At 37.6% G+C, this 23,617-nt stretch overlaps 1 protein-coding gene across 2 annotated transcripts in view; it reads right to left on the bottom strand.

Annotated features, from left to right (window-relative positions):
• gbe1b (glucan (1,4-alpha-), branching enzyme 1b) overlaps positions 1–23,617 on the bottom strand; it is a 118,454-nt gene that overhangs the window by 60,716 nt on the left and 34,121 nt on the right. For both annotated transcript variants that reach the window (XM_043258907.1, XM_043258909.1), the window contains exons 7-10: positions 20,912–21,121; positions 5,981–6,096; positions 5,333–5,460; positions 1,555–1,653 (exon numbers count right to left, since the gene is read on the bottom strand). In XM_043258907.1, coding sequence (XP_043114842.1) covers positions 1,555–1,653; positions 5,333–5,460; positions 5,981–6,096; positions 20,912–21,121 — 553 coding nt within the window. The remainder of the gene's footprint in view (positions 1–1,554; positions 1,654–5,332; positions 5,461–5,980; positions 6,097–20,911; positions 21,122–23,617) is intronic.

The following is a 23,617-nucleotide window of genomic DNA, read 5'->3' as shown; positions in this document are numbered from 1 at the left end:
AGGACATCATTTAGACAGCTTTAAAGACAGTATTTCTAAATTTTCTCTGCTTTAGAAAAACGTGCAGTTGCTCAAATTTCAGGTGTATTTTTTTTTTTTTTATAAATTGATTTTATTTAGCAAGGACACATTAAATGAATCCGTATGCATAACGGTTACATTAAAAGTTATATTTAAAACAAATGGTGTCGTTTTAAGAATCTTGAATAGTTTTAAGAATTTTTTAATAATTTTAGAAGACGAGTACCAATGCTGAAAATTCTACATTTCCATTTTAAAATATATTAGAACAGAAAAAGCATTATTTCACACTATTACTTATTTACTGTATTTTTAATTCAAAGACTTTCAAAAACATTTTTAAAACCTTACTGACTTTTAAATGAGAGTAACTACTCAAAGCATTTAATAATCTAAATGTCACTAATATTTAAAGTAAAGCTATTTGAAATAAAGCTCAAGTCATAAGTCCTTGTGGATATTCCACTTATAAATTGTAAATGTCTACGGATATACGAGACTAAGATATTAAGATAAATAAATATTTAAATCATTTAAAGCACCAAGCAATACAAATCATGAATTATGAATGAAAGTGAAATGGTTTCAAAGTAAAACACCCAAAACAATCTGACACCGTGTTAAAAACAGAAAATAAGCATCTTCAAAATCACAACGGTCGATTGAGATTCCCAGAGAAAAATGGAATAAACCAAATTACTAATTACTTCAGATGATACAGAATTTTCAATCCATCTCCAAAAACTAGTAGAAAAACTTCTAATTATTACATCTGGTTAAACCATTGAGGGGTCAAAGTGGTTAACTGACACAAGAAATGACTAAAATAAAGATTTCAACTGAAGCTCTCTGATCAGTCAGATAGAGAAAAGAAAAGAATCCCAAAATCTCCATATATATACACACACACACATATATATATATATATATATATATATATATATATATATATATCCATAATGAGAAGACCTTCATTAATATGCATACCCACAGAAACAGCGCGGAACAAAGGAATGCTTTAGATCAACTCACAGAAGAAACCCTAATTAAGAAAAATGATTGAAGAATTGCCCATAATTATACTTTTAATTATGCACACTCACAAAAAAAAGACAGGAAAACATTACAGGGAGTACTGAACGCATCCTAGTTTCCAAGAGCACGACACTATTAATACATATCTGGCCGGGAAAAAAAATTGAGATACGCCCTATTTATCCGATCCGCCGGTTGTCTAGATTTGGAGCAGGTTTCTTGATACTGTATCTTCAAATCTAATTCCCCCGAGAAAAAGATTGAAACGCGTTTTCGCTTCGGAATCACGAGCAGGACAAGTGCATGATGAATGAGACACTTAGCATGATACGGCTCAAACAAACTGCCACCATCCGGAGGGAACATATTGGAATGAGAGTAAAGCGCAGCAAGTTTTCAGTTACACTTACAGTAGGTGCATGCATGTTGAACATAATCGAGATATTCTCTTTTATGTTGTCCATCACTTCATATTAGGAAAAAAAAACAAACACTCACTTGAATCCATTTGTCTGGAATAGCCATGGCCAGGCGATAGTCGAAACCCAGACCTCCTTCTTGGATCGGACGGCAAAGGGTGGGCATACCGGACACATCCTTCAAAAAAAAGAACGAGTTTCTTAGAAACACAACAATACGGTTTACTGTAGTGTTAAAAGAATAGCTCTTTTGATTCGCTCCCTCGGGTTATCCACATCGTAGCTGAGTTTGTTTCTTTGATTTGGAAAAATTCAGCACTACATCATCAGCTTTTAATGGCTCTCATTCTGATGGCACCCATTCACTTCAGAGGATCCATTGGTGAGCAAATAATACGATGTTGCATTTCTCCTAATCTGTTCCGATCAAGTTAAAACCTCAACTCTTAGATGGCCTGAGGGTGAATGCATTTTCAGCAATATTTCATTTTTGGATGAACAGCTCCTTTAAAGCAGGGGTCCTCAAATAAAGTACAGCGATTTGGTTCCAGACCCGGACTTGGTTCCAAGCGATAACGATAACGGTAGCACCATTTTACCACGTCTACAGATGTAAAGTCAGCAGGGCACCGAAACAACAGAGCCGTACACAGCACAAGAACTCGAGTTCATTTATAGTAATGATCTTTCATCGCTATATCTTCTAATATTTGTATCAAGAGCCTGCTCTGCGTGGACTTCTACTCCACCTTGCTGAAGAGCTGCAGACGACGCGGTTATTGTAACAGTAACAGAAACAGATCAAGCAAAAGCGGAAAACTATATATTGTTAAATCGCTGAACATGCACAAAGACTTTTGGCAGAGATCTAACGTCCCTTGCGTTATTCTGTATGCGGGCATCCATATGACTTAGGGCCATATTCACTAACAGCTTGTACCGGCGCAAAACGTCTTTCGGCGTTAAAATAGTACGGTCAGGATTTTCTAAAGATGCGTGGTGAAGAATTAGCGCAAGCTATTTTTGCACCTGACCGTACTGAATACTCATTTGTATGAGATTCACTTTCAGATGCAAAATATATGGGAGGCTAGTTTTAACAGTGATCGCGCAACGCCATTTACTAACATTTCATCAAACTACTGGTATTTGTGCCTTTATTTAATGCCCAAAAAAGGCATGTCTTAAAGCACACACACACACTTTCACGCGCACACACACACACACTAAGAAACCTTCGGGACCACAGTAACTAACACAACCTAGATACTAGATCAATACATTATACTACTCATCAATGGTAAAATAGCATTTTTTTTTTTGTAGAGAGACGTGCATATGCAAGTGATTCAGACACAGACACACCGTCACCTCTCACACACGATTCATTGATAAATAATTCAAATAAATTCCATAATACGTTCAAATAAATGAGGTCAAAACTGCTTTACCCTTTACAAATATTGAGCTGCCAAAATCTTTATTCGCCGATGCTGGCAAATGACTATTATGACCGCTAATATTCTCATCCACCGATATAATGCTTGAATTCTTTTGTGAGAAATAAATAAATATTAAAAGAACATTCTCAACCCCCGCTGCTTTGGCTTTCAAGGCCAATTTCCTCATCTTTGATGACTATTTAGATTTTTTCTTTTAGTAGTACCGCTGCCAAGATTGAAATTCACAACTACTCCAAAAAAAAAGCATTGTCTGCATCTCCACTGTGAAGGAAATATCAAGACCGGACCTTTTGGAGCTTTAATTGAATACCCCTGCTTTGAAGAATATCTGAGTCTGTCAAGCTCAAAATGGCAAAAAGTAAAATTTTCTTCTGAAGCCGTATGAAACCTACGTGCACATGGTAATTTTAGCACGCACACACGCACGCACACATACACACACACATATATATATATATATATAGATAGAAGTCGATTGATGTTTTCCAAAGATAAGAACTGCTGTTGTTTTGGTTTCAAGACAACTTTGAAGAAATTGAGAAATTAAAAAAAAAAGTAATGATGACTCCAGTCATATCTAGCCTAATAAAAGTTAATTTATTTAAATTCACAGAGTGGGTCGTCTCGTGGGGGCCGACATGTTGGGATAACGTGACCAGCCAAATCTTCTATCGCTGACAAAAATCAAAAAAACTCATCAATTTTGGCCACTAATTTTGTTGACTAGATTAGCAGTGGTCTCCAGCCATGTTAGTCTTTTCTTCAGGGTATCACATAATATGCAGAGCTGTGCAAAACCGAATTAACTGCAGAATACAATAAGTAGCTGCGCTCCTGGTTTTTGTTGTATTTGTAGTCTGTTTTTATGCTATTTAATTGTTTCCTGCAACGTAAGCAAACTTAAGCATTCACAGTCCGGCTCTATCAATGGAGCTCATAAAATAGAATTAGATGATATCTCTGGTGGGCGCTGTCCACTAATTACAAAACACTGAACAAAGTAAGTAAAAAGTAAGTGGTCTCATTAATCATGGCTTTAGACAGAGCCACTGAGTGCTAATTTAATGCACTGTGTCCCGTTGACTCGGAAGGTTAATTCTGTCTTTGTGGAGTTGGGATACAGTGTCGCTGTTGACAAGATTAAGGTTATCGAGCCATGACTAAAGGTATTATGGTCATTTCGGATGGTTCTGCTGCATATTCTGAAGAGAGTAGTCGGAACAGAAAGAGAGACACCTTTCTATTTAAAGGAACAGTTCATCCGCAATTTAAACCGTTACGAACTCATGATGCTCAGATCTCATTTGTGCTTTTGAATATTTAAGATGTTAATTGCGTTGTTGACAATTAAAGGGTTACTCCACCCCAAAATGAAATTGTTTGTCATTAATCACTTTGTCGTCTTCAGAACACAATTGAAAATACAGTACATCGTTCTTTGTCCAGAAAAGACTGAAAGACATCGTCAGAATAATCCGTCTGGCATCGGTGATTTAACCGTAACATACTTTTAATATATATATATATATATATATATATATATATATATATATATATATATATATATATATATATATATATATATATATATATATAATATATTATTAAAATTGAATTATGTCTGTTTATGGAAGCAAAACTATTTGTATTTACCAAGGATACAACAAATAAAAAGTAAAAAAAAATATATAATGCTATAAAACTTTACACATTTAAAATAAATGCTGCTCTTTTTTTTTTTTGTTTAGTTGTTTTTTTAATTCGCCATCTATTCACCATGCAAATGTATAATCAATTCCAAAAATAAACAAAGAAATAAAAATAAGAAAAACTACAATATTAACGATAATAATAAGATTAGAGTCTCGAGCAACAACTAACAATAATAGTAACAACTGTAATAGTAACAATAGTACTAATGCTGACAATATAGCTTTGGGATAAATTATATTTCAAAATATATTAAACTGGAAAGAGTTTTAAATTGTTTTTAAAATTGCAGGTAATTATGTAAAGAAATGCAGACTTAATGACCATGAGATTTTTTTTTTTAATTAAAAAAAAAAAAACTGCCTGAAACTTTTGAATGGTAGTGTGTGTGTATATTATTAATAACATAGCATAACATAACATAGCATAACATAATGAAATATAATATGTATAAAAAGTCTTGAGAGTATCTGAGAAACCTGTTTGAAGCCAGTCATAATGTTACAGTATAACCCATGGCTGTGGGGAACTCCAACAATAATGCTGCATTACTGTCATCTCAAAGCATCCATATAACAACAAAATCATTTCAGTTGAAGAACTGCTGAGCTAACATTTCAGAAATACTCTTCACGCTGTTAGGAGCTATGTTCAGCGCATTTCAGAAAACAGCATACGGCTTACCTCTGCAATAGTGATGCAGTCCTGATAGAGGGTGTGCAAAATATGGTTTGCCAACATGAGGTAGACAAGAGAGTCCTCATCTACATGGAGTCCAAAGTATTCAGCGTAATCCCCGGAAAATCCTGAACCTGAGCGTCGGGAGAACATGCAGATAAAAATCAGATTCCACCGCTGACGGTTACATTTTAATAAAAATTAATAAGCAATTACGCAAAGCTCATTTTTCAAAAGAGCTGCGAAGAAACCGACTCGCGGTAACCTTTTTTTTGTGAATCTAATGTCATGTTTCATTAAAACAAAGTTGGATTTATTCAAAGCGATCTTTGAAAAGCTACCGAAAATCATTAGCGGCATCACTGCAACAAAATTAAAAAGAAAAGAGAAAAATGCCAGGATAACCTTTGCCTCACTCCTTGTGTAATTAATTTCCTGCTTGAAAGAACTTGTATCGCATGCTTTTCCTGCTTAATTCCATTCATTTATGAGAGTTTACGTAACATGCTCGCAGACTACTCAAACTGCCCTTGGAACGGTTTGCTCTTCCAATACGCTTTTCTACCTGTTCTACGAAAAGAGCCTGTGACATTTACAGGGGAAGAATGTTATTAACGTAGAGAACATTACGTGCTTAATTCTCCGTGGACATACCGATCCCGTGATGATGGTAGAGCATAGACGTCACTCCATCAAACCTGAATCCATCAAACCTGTACTCCTCCATCCACCAGCGCAGGTTTGACAGGAGAAATCGCAGCACCTCCCAGCTACACACACACACACACACACACACAAACACAAACACAAACACAAACAGTTATTAAGCCGTTATTACAGGAATACGTCTATATGTGAGTCATCTCATCAAATTGCTAAAATTGTGTTTGGGGTTGAAGTTTTTGAAAAAACTCTTTTGTGCTCTTTAGTGCTGTATTTATTTCACAAACATACAGTATAAACAGAAATATTATTATTTTGAAATTATATATATATATATTTTTTTTTTTTTGACTGTGATACAAAGCTGAACTTTCAGCATCGTTACTCCGGTTTTCCTTGATCCTTCAGAAATCATTTTAATATGCTGATGTACTGCTCAAGCAATATTTTTTATTATTATACAGCGAAGCATTTTTCTTTATGAAGTGCATAACACATCATATTACGTTACATGCATCCTTGGCAGGGCTAGAAAAGAAAAAGAAAAAGAAAAAGAAAAAGAAAAAGAAAAAGAAAAAGAAAAAGAATAGTTGAACATTAAAGGTTACCAAAAGTCAGTCGTCTAAAACTTCAGAAGTGTATGCTGGATTATTTGAGTCTTTTATGACTAGTCACACAATGTTCTATGATGCCCCAAAAAGCACTTTTGTATTATTACAGAATATTACAGAAACTTCTAGAATGTTCCCATCCATTCACAATTACCACAAAAACATATTTGTACTACACTAATGTTTCATGATTAATGTTAAAAGGTCTACAATTTACCTTACCTAAATATTTTCGAAAATATTGAAGCCACAATATAACAATAATAATAAGCACAGCAGAATTACAAATTACAAATTTTTGTTACTCTGTGTATTCAATGTGAAAAATATGATTATTTATTTATTTCAAGATTTGTTCATAAATGTGATATTTGAAAGAACATTCATTTCAAAGATAAATTTTTGTCTTTATAAATGTCTTTACGGTTATGCATCTTTGCAGTATAAAATTATTAATTGATATATTTTACCTCTATGTCTTATTGACCCTCTACCCTTATTTAATTTTTTTTGAGAAATATAAACACACAACACGGACTGTACAACAACCCTCAATTTTTAATTTTTAATTTTATTTTAAATATTAATTGTGATTACTAACCCAACAGCAAACACCCCAGAATGCCGCGCGACAATATTCCTCATCATTACGCCTGTGACTTTTTCCAAAGGCGATTTTTTCCTCACATTATACAGAACTGAAAAATCTGCTTACAGCACACAACTCATAGCAGATCGTTAGTTATTCACATATTTAATGCATACATTTTAATATGAACTTCTGACCTGGACTCCTAAATGAACATTATATTAAAGCGGGTTTCTTCGGCAGGGGTCCGCAGGCGTACCCCAGGGGTCCACCAATTATTACTGTTTGATGAAACGTAAATATGCTCTAAACCAAAATACTATATTAAATTAACCTCAGCAGAAGCCTAAAAGTTCAGCTAAATGTTTCATTGTACCTCCTGCAATGCATCTGGTATCACGTAGTTAATGACTCTAAACATCAATAAGGATTATTTTAATGGCTTTGCAATGCAGTGCCATAAAGCACTGTATATAAATGCATTAATATGGAAATTAATGCATGTTATTACAAGCCATGCTTAAAATGCAGTACTCTGATTTATACAATATGTTCAGCTCTGCCTCTGCGCTCCACCAAGGGGCCTCCCTGTTACTCCCGAAATATCGTTAACTTTTATATTTAGACCGGATTTGAGTTTATAATAATCAAAAGAAACAATACCAGTTACACACAGACGTTGCGCACCAAACTTTCAAGAAGACCCGAGTTGTGGCTCCAGGTTCTCAGGCACCAGGCAATATAATTAATCCGGCTGACATCATCACATTCTGGGATGTGTTGCTTCCCAGATGGCGAGAACTCAGCGCTGCCTGGAAGTGCAGCAGTATTGCATTCGCAGAGTTAGGATTTCACATGATACGGAGTGAAAGAAACCTCCTGATAGTGCAGAGAGCATCGATCACGGCTATGCACATGATACAGCCGCGCGCACACACACACTGCGACTTTTTTACGTGTCTCCTAGGAATGAGGTTCTCAAATTTGGAGGAGTCGACGGGATATTAAAACATTATGTCACAAAAAGGCAAATTTGAGTGACTAGAAGCTCTGGAAGCATTTGTTTGCGTACTAGTGTAGACTCGGTGTAAGAGTACAGTTCATTTTCAGAACCCCTTGATCAGCCACTATTTAGATTAAACCTTAAACCAATAACCTAAATATATATTTGGTTGTGCTTCAATTTCTATGAATTGTTTATTATTATCATTATTGAAAAATCCATTCCATTTCAAACGTGTTTACAAATCACAGTGTATTAATGACATAGGGTCCCACCAATTTAGATACTTTACAAATCCATCACAGCCCAAAAGGCTGCGAACTCCTGCCTCCAATAGCATATTAGTCCATGCAAATGTTCTCCCCACCTATATTTTTGAAAAGCTGTATCTGCAAATCGCATTTCCCTCCGTCCATGTTTGAAACCCAGAAATGAATACTATCTCCTCATCGGGTATCCCAATCAGATTCCTGTGGCATGCGGCTAGGAGCATAAATTAACCGTCAGGATGAGAAATTGGAATCAACTCATCCCTAAAGTACGTCTGTATCCTGGTGCTTGGATGATATGTGTAGGCACTTGTGACCAGCCCCCTCCAGCTGAGCATCCTCAACAACTTGGAGTAATGGCCACGTTGCCATAGAAACTTTGTTAAAATGCGAGCGCGGGGGTCCTCTGGCACCGTGCGAAGCGTGCGCGGAACAAGGTAAAGCACCTCAACCGTGTGAAGCCGAATTAAAGAGCGCGAAAGAACGCCATCATCTCGCCTGAGAGTTTTATAAATGCCAAGCGCTCCGATTCGCGCTACGGCATCCTTAATGTTATTGTCAGAAGAAGGACAATACGACACTTACGATGCAGCCGGTTCTGGCCGGAATGATTCAAGGGGCCCCGACGGAGACGGGCTAGCGCTAATCCTACATCTTAAACTGTATTCGACGGCAGGGATGTGCGAATGAACTCTCTTCAACCTCGATTCTTCTTTTCTAAACTTCTGCAAGAATGACAAGAGGCCCAGGTAGCAGAAAATGAGAAAATATGGAAATGAACCATCTTTTGACACTCACACTGGAACTTGAAGCTATTCAGAATAACTTATGAACCTCCTCACACAAGCAAGTCTGCAGAACGGTGGAGATGTCTGATAACATTAGCGCGGTATAAGGAGCTACAGCCTTCATTTGGAGTCATTCCGTGCTTCGGCTTGATGCATTCAGCGGCGTGCTGATCTAGGCAGCAACATTCATGTATGCTAAATCAAATATATGGATACAAGTCCCAGTCGGCCAGGCGCAAATCCCCCAAAGCTTCTTCCAGGACTGAGCAGTTCGCAATTGGTTCTGCATGAGGAGTGAATCAGCGCCGGGGTAGATTGTAGTTTTCCAAGCCACGGGGGAAAATGCTGATGTAGATATCCACGACGCAGTTTCATAAAGTTGCAAATGGCGAGTTTGCAACTCCGGGTTGGCTCTCCCAATACTAGGGAGCTGTGGTAATCTGATAAGCGTGCAGCATGGGCGGTCACGCAGGGCTGTGGGCGATAAATAGATTATACTGTGATCACCGCACGACGCAGAGGCCAAACACACAATGTGCTATCATGGGACTGAGGTACAGCCATGACAAAGCCACACCTGCGCATTAAAGCCGTTATTCCTTATGGGCAAGTCCTGTCAGGAGGGCCGTGAGCACAAAGCTTTTGTCAGGTGTGATGGTAAAGCAGGGCTACTTACGGGGCTAAGGGTCCTTTTAGCCTCAAGGGACGCATTTTATTAGCTATTTTGGTTGCACATTATTTTAAGGTCCAATTGTCACTGTTAACTAAATCTTAACCACGCCTCAATAAACTCCTAATATGTTGCGTAATAATTGGTTTGTAAGGTAGTTTTTAAGTGTAGGTATGGGGTAGGATTGAGAGGTCTAAAAATATGGTCATGCAGATTAAAGCAGTGAGAACTGGTCCTTAAAATAAAGTGTCACCACTGTTTTATATTAATGAAGCGATGAGATTATGTGTGGTTGGTATGTGGCAAGTTAAATTTCATACTTTGTCAACATTTTTATTATTCTGGGTTAATAAGTTTCTACATATAGTGGTAAGTTTAAACATCATTTGGAGATAAGCAAATGAAAATGAATACATCAAATACTTGCAGTTTCATATGATACCTTTTTTAAATAAAATATTTTATAAAACATTATAAAATATTATTATAATAATAAGTTTCTTAAATATTTTGTACATTTTCCTTTTTTAAAAAAAAACAAACAATGAAAAGGAAACAAAATAAATTGCTTAAATTAACTAAGATTCCTCTTCCTAAAAAAATAAAGAGATTTAGGATATTAGAAAAACAGGATATTTCAGAAACTACATGTATAATATTTCTGAAGAGCATGGATAATCCACTGGGGGGCAGAAGACATGGAATAGATCACATACCGCATGCAGTTTCTTGGGTAAATATTTATTTTATGATATTGAAGCTGTACAAACTTGTGTATTAAATGTGATATGACTTAAAGAGCTAACATGATGAGAACACCATACTGTAAAATGCAGTTTCCACAGCATTGACATCTAACAGGTCACAAAAATGTGCTTGAGAACAGCAGTAACACTAAGGTTAAGGAGTTACTTACCATTACTTACTTAGCTACAAATGGACAAATAGGCCAGTTTTCGCATTAACCAAATTACGTATGACTTCTTCAAGGGTGTCTGGAAGGACGGTAAAACGCTACCTACACAATTTTTCCACATCGCTACTCATAGCACTCAATGATAAAATATACGTTGAATATCAATGAAATTACTTGCATTGGTAGTCCAGCCCTTCAACAGTAGAAAAAAAAAAAACCACATGCGACATTTCCTCAGAGCCAAATAGCTATAGATAATCTGTCTCAACTCCACATTCATCCTTGGGGAAAGAATGACAGGGAAAAGACAAGTGTGATGATAAACATAAAATGACCTTGCTACACAGTATGCCAAATCTGTCATAAGCACTGGTTCCCAGACCGTTACGAATTAACACTACAAGAATACTCTAAAACCAAGGATAATCTCTCAACGGGGATACACTGACCTTATTTGCATTTCTTCTACCCGATATCGCTACCCAAGTCTCAGGTGTAAGGAAGATCGCAGGAAGAGGAAACGTATAAATCCTGTATCCTCAACATTACAGTCAACCTGCATGAGAACAAATAAATTTACAACCTTGACAGGTCATTTCACACAAGGCGCAGCGGTGAAACGACGGCAGCTGACAGTCTGAGAGATGGCGAACAGCCGGGCCTTGTGGGAAACGACGGTTGAGGCACCTCATTTCACGCATCTCACACGCTGTGCCTGTCCTATTGGCAAAACGGCTTCTTCGCTCATTCAATAAAAGACAAGCAGCGCAGATTAATGTTTATTGGGGAAGAGATGGATAACACCTGGATAAAGTGATGTGACAAGTGCCACCGTCGTGTCATTTTTTTTGTCGCTCTGGAATTCGTCCAGAGCTGTCAGAATTAGCATTCTCCATCAACATCCAGCTGTGCCTCTGGTGAAATCCACCATTCGTCTCAATAGAAAGTTTATTAAGTCTCATTGAGAGGTGTTGGGAGAACATGCGACGCGTCCTGATGAGGAATGAATATTCAAGGAGGGGAGGGGGTGGCGCTTCACGAGCACGGGACCTTATCCACCATTGTCATTGTCAATCCTTCACAAAGACGGAGTTTAATTCGCCGCTATTTGCACAGAATACCAAGCGTGCCCCACAAAGTCATCAAACCTGTGCGTTCCTCTTAGTCCGGATATTGGTGAATGTAACGCGCGGTCGAAATGTGAGACCACAAAAGCAGCTAGCCTCGGGTCTGGCTCCGTTTGATGTGCAGAGGGATTCCGGTGATGACTGATGAAAAATGGATGCAAATGAGCCAATACAGCAGGAGACTGGAGGAAGGGATGGATAAGCGTGGAAAGAGCCTTCTGAAGTCACACATCTGAGACCTCTTGAGAGCCAGAGAGAGGGCAGACGACGGCGATGGCCGAGAGGAAGTGCGCCTGCCCTTCAGGAGACGGGTGGAGAGGAGCGTTGTCGCGGCACAGAGGATTAATTTACTCGCCTTCACAAGGTGTCCTTGCTGCTCTTTGAAACAGCCTATTAGAGGAGCCACAGGAAGCCATGAAGTGCGGCCCAGCGGATGTCTCTGGGCTAGTTAGATCTCCACTACAAGGGCTAAGGCCTCAAACACTGGCTGTTCGCATTTCCCTGTAGATGCCACAGAAACACGGTGCATAATGGAGCTAAACGGAGCACGCAACAGATGTTTCCGTGAAATCACCTTGTTTTCATGACTTTTGCATGTCAAAAACGGTGCTGTCTACATGTTGAAGACAAGCAAACAGGGAAACTGGAAACATCTTATTTTGTCAGTAGTCATGAATTTTAATAGGCCGTTCTGATAGACCAAGAAATACAAATCACAATGAAAAAACAGCATTCAACAGTAGGGGTTTGCTTTCTTGAATGTGTGAAACTGATGGAAGCAGCTTTGGGGTTGATTGTGATACACCATCCCACTCAGTGGGGCATTCTGACTGGGACATAGAGGCTCAAGGTCAGGTTTGTGGTCAAGAAAATTGCTCTTAAAGTGCTATTTCGAATACTGCCTTTCATGCAATGCATAATGTAGCAAAGTTTTAAATCCTAAAGTGCATAATAAATAAATTATTGTCTTTCAAAAAAATAAAAGATAAAAAAGGACCGACTCTGTACAGTATAAATGATATATTAGTAATTCAAACATTCACATAAGGGCGCTTATATTCTACTTTGCCATTTTACTGACAGCAGCTTCTTTAATATTAAAGAGTTCAATGCAGGACTTACAAATCGCTTGCTCTTGAAAGGTGGCTCAGTACCCATATAAAAACTGTATCACCCGGAGATAATTATTAACTCTGTGGGAGTTGGAGAATGAACCTATTTCTAAAAACAGTTAACAGTTTAGCAGTTCAGGATTATGGCGTATTGTTTCTAAAATGCACTGTACATGACATACCAATCATAAATAATCATCTAGCTATCAAAGCTGAGTAGACTGACAAAAAGGCAGGGTTTAACAGTTTTTGCTACCATTATGCCTTTTGTTTACACTACTCTGGAGTTTTTTTGACATTGAAAAACTGAAACGTTTGAAAACGCTGCAAACCCTGTTTTAGCTTTAAAGGATTGGTGTTGCGAAAACACACTATTGTACCTGGGGCAAATATTGTACAGTTTTAGAACTGCTTTGACCAAATAGTTTGAGAAGCATCGTAAAATGCTTAGTGATAAGTAATACATAATTTGAGAAAACTAAAGCTTTTTTGTCCTTGCATGCATGTAAAGCTACTGTAGTAGACTTACAAAACAGGATTAGAAACCTTAAAGATTCAGCAAGCGATTTTTGGCAAACGATGTTGATATTTGAAAGAACCAAAACAAACATGCACATACCCCAACATGACTTTACCCCATTTTGAAATCTCCACCCACAAGTAATTGTGCAACCATGGAAATGACACACAAGCATGTAATCCAACATGGATAAGATGTTGTGAAAAAAAGCAAAATCAATGTTACTCATGTATCACGAAGAAAAATGCAACCTTGACATCCGATTCCAGGTCTTCCTGCTTCTTTCCACTGCAGGAAAACTGCTTCGATATTTACCTAATCTTTCCTGATCATAACCATTCTTTGTAATGTTTTGTTTCTCTGCTATTTTTCTCTTTTTTTGACCTGCCATCTCTACCTACAGTAAAGTCAATCTGCTAATATCCGTCCTGTGCGTTCAAATCAAGCGTTCTCTTCTCTCTATCATCACTAAACATGGTCAGCAGTAATGGCTTGCCTACTTGCTTGTATATGTGAAAAAGAACTATTCCATTTTGACTGAGACGTGGAGGCTCAGGGTAAAGTTTACAGTCAAGATCATCTTGAAACATAACTTATGAGATGTTGCTTTTAAGTACAAATCACAAAAAAGGCATTTTGCCTAATCAAACAAAACATGTTCTGCTTGCTTGTATAAGTCAAAATAGACAGAAACAACTTAGATTGCAAGTGGTTGTGAAGGACAATTCCTCACCTGACACACCACCCCACTTCTCAAGGGGGCTTTTTGTCTGGAACTTGGAGTTTCAGGGTCAAGGTCACCGTTAAACATCTCAAAGCTATTTGACTTGTTTTCGTTCCGGCTAGCTATATGTTCTCGAAAGTTCCCGAAAGCGCCAACAAAGTCCTTCATACCCATGTCAAGTAGAATAAGGGGACAACAATGCAGGTTTGATTCTACTAAAAAAAGTCCCTCATTTCAAGAAACACCACATGCAATTTCCACCGATGTCAATGGCGCATCTGCTGCGACATTCGCCAATGCCTGTTTCAAAGTTGCTTGATTAAACAATGCTGTGCCATCGCAGTCGAAACCAGGAACGGCTCTTCCGCGATTCATCTTCTCAAAAGCAGAAATTAATAGAGAGCCCGACACCGAGACGCATTCCAAACAAACTGCAAGAAGAAAAACAGACAAATGAACCGGCGATGACACCGGGGCGTTCCTTCGGGCTTTTACAAATGACTCTTCAGATGGCTGCTGGTTGTGGCATATGTCTGCGGCCCATCTAATGAGTCCCTCTGAAAACGGCACAAGCTCAATAAGTAATGAAACTGCAGCTTGGCTCTTATTACCGAATCTCTGCGCCGTCTGACACTAACGCTGGATAATGTATTGGCGGCAGCAGCTTTTGGCATGCGCTTATTAAATGTGGGTTCAAAAAGGCATTGATAGACTCCACGGAGGCGGCCGGTCTGTCTCTTAATGTGTGATGAGATGAGCTTACAGCCATGGAAGAAGTAGAAGAAGAGAAACTTAATTATCACGCGCCGCGAGAGCACCAATCAATAGGTTCGGGTTTACCGTGAGGGCCATTAGGGTCAGAGCCAGCTAGCGGCTAAAATGGCTTACGCTTTTGTTGGGCTTACCACTGCGATGACAGTAATGATTTGGAGAACAGAGAGTCGGGCGGCATCCGTGAAGCCGCATTCATTGTGCGTGTGTGTGTGTGTGGCTCAGTGGATGGCCGAACTGTTGAAAGCGAAAGGATTGTAAACACGTCTCTGATACTTTGACACACTAGGGCACTTTGAGCTACTGCAAATTTAAGACCCATTTTCGTGAATTGTTGCTCTTCGGTTCATTTACACACATGATGTTTTGCGGTTAGGGGTTCTCATTTTGATTCGCTCAGTCTTTCATTATCGTGGCTCTCATGGGGCATGTTTGAGACGTGTTCAGCTAACATTAGAACACACACTGTTAGATGTAGACTATCATACATGGGCTTTGTTCGTTTCGGTTCAAATGCATGTGTACTTGATCAGGGATTTTCACGTTTCTGAGCTGTGAAATAAAAGGATAATCTCATTACTTTCTCAGGAATTAACTTCATGTGCTTAACAGCCTCTCTTTGAATTTCTGTGTTGATGCCAAAACAAGCTCCCAGCTGTTGCTGATTGATCATCGGAGCAGATTGTGATAAATGACTATACAATTGCCACGGGCATTAAATAAAGACTTATAGGCTGCATAAACATTTTATTTTTATTATAAGACTTCAACACTATTAAATTGTGATTACTTTGTTTTTCTAAGCTTAATATATCTAATTGATTTTTTTTTTATTATATTTTACGCAGAACACTAGCAAAAATGTCCCCACAATAAAATCCAGACAGGGCGATGAGAAATTTAATTGAAAATAAATGAAGCTTTGAATTAAATGGACTGTTTTATTGCAGCTGAAGCCCTTTTTCCTGCCCAGTATGTTTTTTAACTGCCCTGGTCCTACGCTATCGGCCTCTTTGCATAACTTTTGACATATTCGCAATACTAAAAACACAAAGCTGAAACAATTCAGAAACGCAATAGTTTCACACTAACTTTCTTTTAGTTATTAATGAGCAAACACATTCAGCTTTTTTGCTTTTTTGGCTTCAAAAGACAAGTTTTTTTATTGATATTTATTTATTTATTTTTTTTAATCAGCTCCTTAAATGGAGGCTTTGTCTTCCAATTATACACTTTGTCAACTGTAAACAGTATTCACACATAATACACACACGCTTGATGTCAAAATTGTGAGTTTAAAAAAAAAAAAAAAAAAAAAGTTATGTGTCAGCTGTTCAGACAGCAAATCAAAGTTTCTTTTTTCTTTTTTTTTGGAAACACTCCCACAGTTTGCTCTAATTTGTAAAGTTGTTCTTTTGAGAACAAAAAACGCTGAAGTTCTTTTCCATCAGGAAGAAAACATGCTCTTAATGAAACCTGTCAGAAACAAATCCAAGATGCACTTTCCACTCAGCCAGATGTCAAGTGCATCTCTTGAGATCCATTTCACCTTCGCAAAATCTTTTGCTTTGATGAATAAGTGAAAATTTCATGGCTAAGTGATCTAGATGACAATTCTGTGCACATATGGAAATAAATATGAGTGCCCCATAAAACCTTAAAAAGAATGTGATATTTGTGTATCAAAAAGAAAATCACTCCTAATATGAATCAAATGTTTGGCACATAAAGACCTGAATAATTCAGAGTGAAGTGAAAATTCCAAAAACATATTTCCGGCTCTGTGATCTAATTACACACACACACACACACACACACACACACACACACACACACACACACACACACACACACACACACATACACACATACACATATATATATATATATATATATATATATACACATACACATATACATATATATACATATATATACATACACACATATATATATATATATATATATATATATATATATATATATATATATTCAAAATAACCATGCCTCCTTATATCGGCATCTGCAGGTATGCTTAAAACTATATGATTTTTTTTAATAAATAAGAACTGCAAGGAATCACAACAAGTAAATCTATTTATTTTTAAGTTGGTAAGGTTACTTTGGAAATGTAATGGGTTAGATCGCAGGTTTCCCCACTAATAAGCAGTGCAACTATTTCTTTGAGCAATTTACATATGATTACTTTTTACTACTTTTCTAAATTTCTAACGAATCGTTAATCATTAGAATCAATTGTTATTTTCAAACATTTAAAAAGCAGACAAGGTTAACCAGACGTTTTTTTAAATCCTTCATCACTTAATATAAAATTAAGATAAAATGATTATAATTTACAACGACCACAAAATCAGATTTCAGCTCCTCTTTTTTACTTTAAGATCTGTGAGGGTCAATACCGATTTAAAACCTTAAAAAGAAATAGTTTAATAGCTAGAATACGGTTTTGAAAATCATAGATGCATGATAGCTTTGCATAGCTACAAGAAACGCCAGTGCCTTGGAAAAAACATTAAAAAGTCATATTTAGCAATAAATATATATGCATTAACTTAAATAGATGTTGCTACTCCTAAGGTTGCTACTAAATTGCTTAAACCTATGTAACCCCATTTTTAAATGCTAACATTTTAGTAGCTGATTTAGTTACACTTTAATAAAAAAAAAAACTCTGTTACATGTAACTAGTTACACTGCAAAAAAAAAAAAAAAAACGGTTGCTTCCTTTCTAATCTATACTTATGCTACACTATACTTGCTGTCTAATATACTTCAGAAGATAATGCAAGACATTTAAATTACTTGGAAAGAGGAATTATTTATTGTCATCATTAATGAGTCGCAACGATTCTAAATATTCCACAAACAAGAAAACAAGGAAAATATCTGATAAGTTTGTAAACGGCCAATATTTCTTATTCTGAGCACATCACTTCGAATAGAACGGTGTGGCAATTATTGCATTTCGAAAGTGATTAATTGAATTTCAGATAGCATATTTAACATGCGAGGCTTCGGAGACAAAGGGAGTGAACAATGAGGAAGGACATATTGATGGAGAATTCACACTGTGCTTTGGCAGAAAGGTTTCATATACAACATTGAAGTAATTGCTGTCAGCCCAAGACGGTGCGATGGGAATACAGCCAGAGGCAAATAGAGTACAGTAGGTGTTCCAATTTAAAGACTCGCTCAGTATGGGTTCGAGAGTGGGGAGAAAGGCAAATTAACATATTAGCTGGCATACGGTTGTGATGAAAACCTAATGGCTACAGAAACGCAGTGCATTTTTAGCTATAATGATGAAACGCCGACCAGGTCAAATATATGTTCCAACTCCCTGCCTTACTGTGACGATGACACGTTCCAGGAATTTAAAGAGACAGCTCACCCTTAAAACGCAAAGTCATCAGCTATTTGCTCTTATGCCGTCCCGAAGCATTTTAAGCGGCGGAAAGTTGCGCTTTTGCGTTCGATGGAAGAAAGTCTGGGGGGTTATGAGGGTGAGTAAATAACGACAGAACTGTTCCTCCGACTCGGCGTACCGTGGGTTCTGCTTTTCTAAGCCTCTTAGCGCTTTGCATTGTCTCTTTGTTTTCAGAGATGAATGAGTCTAAATAGGCAAATCCTGCAATGATTATTCATACGCAGAAAGCATCTTTAAAAGCTTTAAAAAATTGTACATGAATATTCCGTTGCGTGAGATAAGGACATGTTAATGCTTGATTATGGGCAAACAAAAGTGCTGATGAGGTGAACTAATTATGGAAGCATAATTCCATGCCACATTATTAATTACGGAGATATGACCTGTGAGCACAACTCAAGAACACACACACACACACACACACACACTTAGAAACTCGAACAGTTCCAGAACAGTAAACTTGAGTGCTCGAAATTAGAGCAAAGGAACATTAAGGATATGCAAAATACTCAAAATAGCTAGCGCTGTTGATTTAATGTAATTCTATAGCGCTTCGACGGAACGAACAAAGATTTCAAAAGCTTTTTAAAAGTGGCATTCGAGGCATGCTAAAGGAAACATTAAGATGCACTGAATGGCAAAATGAGTCTGCCTCGATGTGTACAGAGGCTGACAATTAAAAACTTATTCAGGGTTTCGCACAATAGAAATTACTTCAACCACTGGAAAAAAAAAGGAGATTTAAAAAAAAAAAAAAAAACTTGGCTACCTGTGTCGCTGAGAGGAGAAAAAAAAAGAATCGCGAATATAGAGAGAGCGACCCAACAGAAGGCCTGAAAAACCTACTGCATGTGTTTTTAGCCTCCATTTCAAATGAGATGATTACAAACAGCGTTTTGTGTGAACTACAGAAGAAAACTCAAACAGTCAACTTAATCTGGAGAAGGAATGAGAAGAATCTTTAAAAGAACCTTTCTTAAAATAACTAAATAGCTCAATTCTGGAGCTTTTTGTTAGCGATGGTTTGGTGTTAGCATGTTGCTAAGATAAGCTACCTGCGCTATTCTAGTAAACGTGAAAATACAAAGCAAACAAAGGCCAAAAATGTACTTTTTTATAAGTGCTGCGGTAACACTTATGATATGAACGCTGAACATATAACGTCACACGCACATCTCAGAGACGTCTGCATTTACATCCGGAAGACTTCTTTTAGGGTGTTTGCTCGTCTGCAATACATCTATAGGCCGTTTTCTTTTAGAGGACATAATAGATGTCTTTAAGATGAGTTTGTGATTTAGAATGCAAGTAAAACTGAAATCCAAAAGAAGTCTGTCAGACATTTGCAGACAGCAGATGATAAGATAGTATTCTGCATTGTCCATCAACTGCTATTGCTATTTTGTTCTTCAAGCTTGTCACCATTCAAACACTATTAATTTTTCAAAGAACTATCAAATATTTATAATACATTTCTCCTGTATGAATATTTTTTTCGCATTTTCAGGTTGCTGAAGTCATCACGTTTGGGTAAACTGTGAATAGGAAAGCACGTCAAATATATCTTTTGCGTTCCTATTTGCTCAAATAACCAATAGAAAGGAAAAGAAAATTGAGAAATTGATAATGGCAGTTTATAAATACTAAATACTGTTTTTGTTTTGTTTTTGTAATTTCATGCAAAGGTTATACTAAATAAAGTATTATAAATGTACTTGGGTAGTTGGACCTGGTCCTATGATGTGAAAAATAAATAAATAAATAAATAAATAAATAAATGTACACATGACAAAATGTATCCTTATTCTTAGGTTTATAAATAGCTTTAATAAATATTAAAGTTTTTTTTCAATAGGATACATCAAGTACCCACATACAAAAAAATAAAATAATAATAATTAAAAAAACAATGACAGTTAAAATGCATCTAACCACTGTCCACCGACTTTTCAACCATTTTATTTTACTTTTTTGCTAAGCTAGCTTCTAAAGTATGCTTTAGAACTTATGACCTTAACTTTACCATAAACGCTTTAATGTTTCTTATTAAGTATGAGTTAAAAGCTAAATTTCAACTGTAGTTTCTAAGGGAGGTTTTCAGCCCTTGAGAACAATTTGGCAAAAAAAAACAAAAAAAAACAAGGTATCTTCGAAGGCAGCATAATTAGCAAAACAGCCTTCCAGTCGAAAGCATGTGTCTACGCTGCTTCCGTAGGCAGCTCACCAGGTTTTGGAACGCAGCCTAGATTTTAAAAGAGCGCTTGTGTTGCGTTGCACAACGCCGTGTTACAAAAGGCGTCGTATGATGAGAGAGCCGTGTAACTCACGTGAAGCGCGAAGTGTTTGAAATGTGAAAAACAAACTTGAGTCTCACCCAGAGTAGTTGAAGAGTCTGCTGTCCCAGAGGCTGTGTTCTCCACGGGGCCCGCTGTGGAAGAAACAGGAGTCAGAGCCGTCAAAGCGGTTCAGCCCGTCCTCTGTGTTCTTGGATGCGTGGCTGTGCACCACGTCGAGCAGGACGATGATACCCAGAGAGTGAGCCACGTCAATCAGCTCCTTGAGTTCCTCTGGGGTGCCGTAACGACTGGAGAGAAGAACAGATGAAGGCAGATATCAGAGCAGTCTGGGCAGAGGTTGTCTGTCAAGCTGCGCGCTCTTCGTCTTGGGTTAAGCTAGAAACGAGCAGCGGTCTGACTGTTAAGACCAATCCTTTCAAAAAAGTATAGAGATATCTTTCTGAGTTTATCGCAAGACGCGCTGGTGAGTTTGAGGCCGATTCTTTCAAAAGTATAGAGATATCCTTCTGAGTTTATCGCAAAACACAAGATGCACTGATTTCAGAACACAGAACGTCCGCTGAAGAAAACGTGAAAGGGAAACATTTGCCGGAGTCGGCTTTAGAGTTACGGCTCTAATCGACTGACTGTGATTAACAATGTTTTGCTCACGTTACTAACAGCGCAGGACAAATACACAAACAACTCAAGAAGCCATTTGATCTGAACATAGATAAAGATTAACCATGAAAAGATAATGAAATAAGCCTCTATATTTGGGGGGCCATTGTCTTTTGGGCTGCAATAGCGCTTTGGGCAACTAAACCCAATTCCAATATATCTTCAATTCCATCTAATTTCCATCGCTCCTACACAAATCGCTAATGTCTATCTATAAATGGAGGGAGAGAGAATAAATAAACTAATCTTTTCATAGCTCCGAAAACTTAAAGAGACGCGTTTTTTCAATCATTTAAAATATTAATATTTAGAAACTTGGTCTGAACATAACATTACATAACATAAGCATCGTCTAATTAAATATCCTTTTTTATGTTTTTTTTTTGGGGGGTGGTGGATCAAAGACTAAAAAGGTTTTAAGCACAAATGCAGTATGCGTAAGTGTAATACTGCGAATGCTAATAATGCAGATGCGATACTAAATGATGTATCATAAATGAACATTGGTAGATGACGAATAAAAATTAGACACGCTGCGCAAGCAAGAGGGCGCTGTTTTCAGGCGCTGGTACAACAGCAAACTTCCGTGATTATTACGATCGAATGAGAGTACAGGTGCTGGTCATATAACTAAAAAAAACATCAAAAAGTTGATTTATTTCACTAAATAGATTCAAAAAGTGAAACTTGTATATTGCATTTATTCATTACACACAGACTGATATATTTCAAATGTTTAATTTTGATGATTATAACTGAAAACTAATGAAAACTCAGTATTGCAGTACACCTGCAAAGGCCTTCAAATGGTCTGTAGGCTACACAGTCATGGGGAAGACTGCTGACTTGACACTTGTCCAAAAGACGACCATTGACACCTAGTCATATCAGCCTAGAAAATCGACACTTTTCAATTTCCGCCAGTCTCAGTACACAGGTCAAGAGTCAAGTTTCAAATAGGAAAAATACTGAAACTCTATGGTCATTTTTGAAAAGCGATGCTACTGGTCTAATTGGATTCAATGATCTATGCTAAGCTATGCTAAAAATGGTATTGCCAAATCCGGACAACGGCTGAATGGATTCCAAAACTGTAAAACTCAACTTATTAAGTTTGGGGGAGCATATTTCCTGGAACCTATTTACAAAAAAATAAAGTTTTCCTTTAAGTTACATTAGAGGGAAGGCGTTTGCGGAACATTCTTTTGCTGTTAAGGACTGCATTTAATGAAAATACATATATTTAAACATTTTTGCATTGTGTTTTTTTTCTATATGTACACATACAGACACACAAATTTTATTTTACCTTATAACTAATCCAAAAGTTGACAAGCTCATCCACTCAAAACAAACAAAGCAGTTATAGTCCCACTTAAGTGCCAATACTTCATGGATCAGCCTTTTGGGATTCAAACCTACAACCTTCTGGATACCATCCCAGATCTGCCACGTACGCGTGCGTGTGTTTATCTCAGAAAAATCCCCTCCACCCAACAGCTGTGTTTAGCAGCGCCGGCAGAACGACACATGTGCAAATACATCAACCGTGCCGCCCAATTGCCGTGTAAAAACAAACAAATATGGCAGTAAATAAAAATCAATCTCAGATCGTTTACACCGTCATGGCGGCTGAGCAGAGGTCAAAGCCTCCATTGGGGGTGACGTACGGCTCCTTGCGGAACAAAGGGGCGCGAGAGGCGTGTTTCCATCAGCGCTTCCTCACGTATCTCCTCCGTGTAATTGCTCCAAGAAGCTTCATCTGTCCTCCAGCTATCATCATATCACTTTCCCCCGGCAAACGTGATGCAGGGTGACAACAACACCCTTTCCCTCGGCCTCCGCCCCCTTCCCGGCATCCAGACCTTGCACTTTTTAAACGGCTCAGGGAGATCAATCATGGGTGAAATTACTCTGTATACATTATACTGGCGCTATAGGCTGTCTTCAGCGCTAGCCGGTAAGGGCGAGCGACGGAATAAAGCACATAAATAAAGAATTCCTGCCTGTCTTCCTTTATCTGAGGTCTCTACCTCTCCACAGGATTAACTGCAAATGTGTTTACAGGGAGATTATCGGCCCCGTCAGAGGAGCCTCTATGTGATTTGGGGCCACAGATGTGG

Source organism: Puntigrus tetrazona, chromosome 15, assembly GCF_018831695.1.
Source record: "Puntigrus tetrazona isolate hp1 chromosome 15, ASM1883169v1, whole genome shotgun sequence".
Taxonomy (NCBI): domain Eukaryota; kingdom Metazoa; phylum Chordata; class Actinopteri; order Cypriniformes; family Cyprinidae; genus Puntigrus; species Puntigrus tetrazona.
Note: the sequence above shows the minus strand (reverse complement) of the source record. Positions and strands in the feature narration are given on the sequence as shown.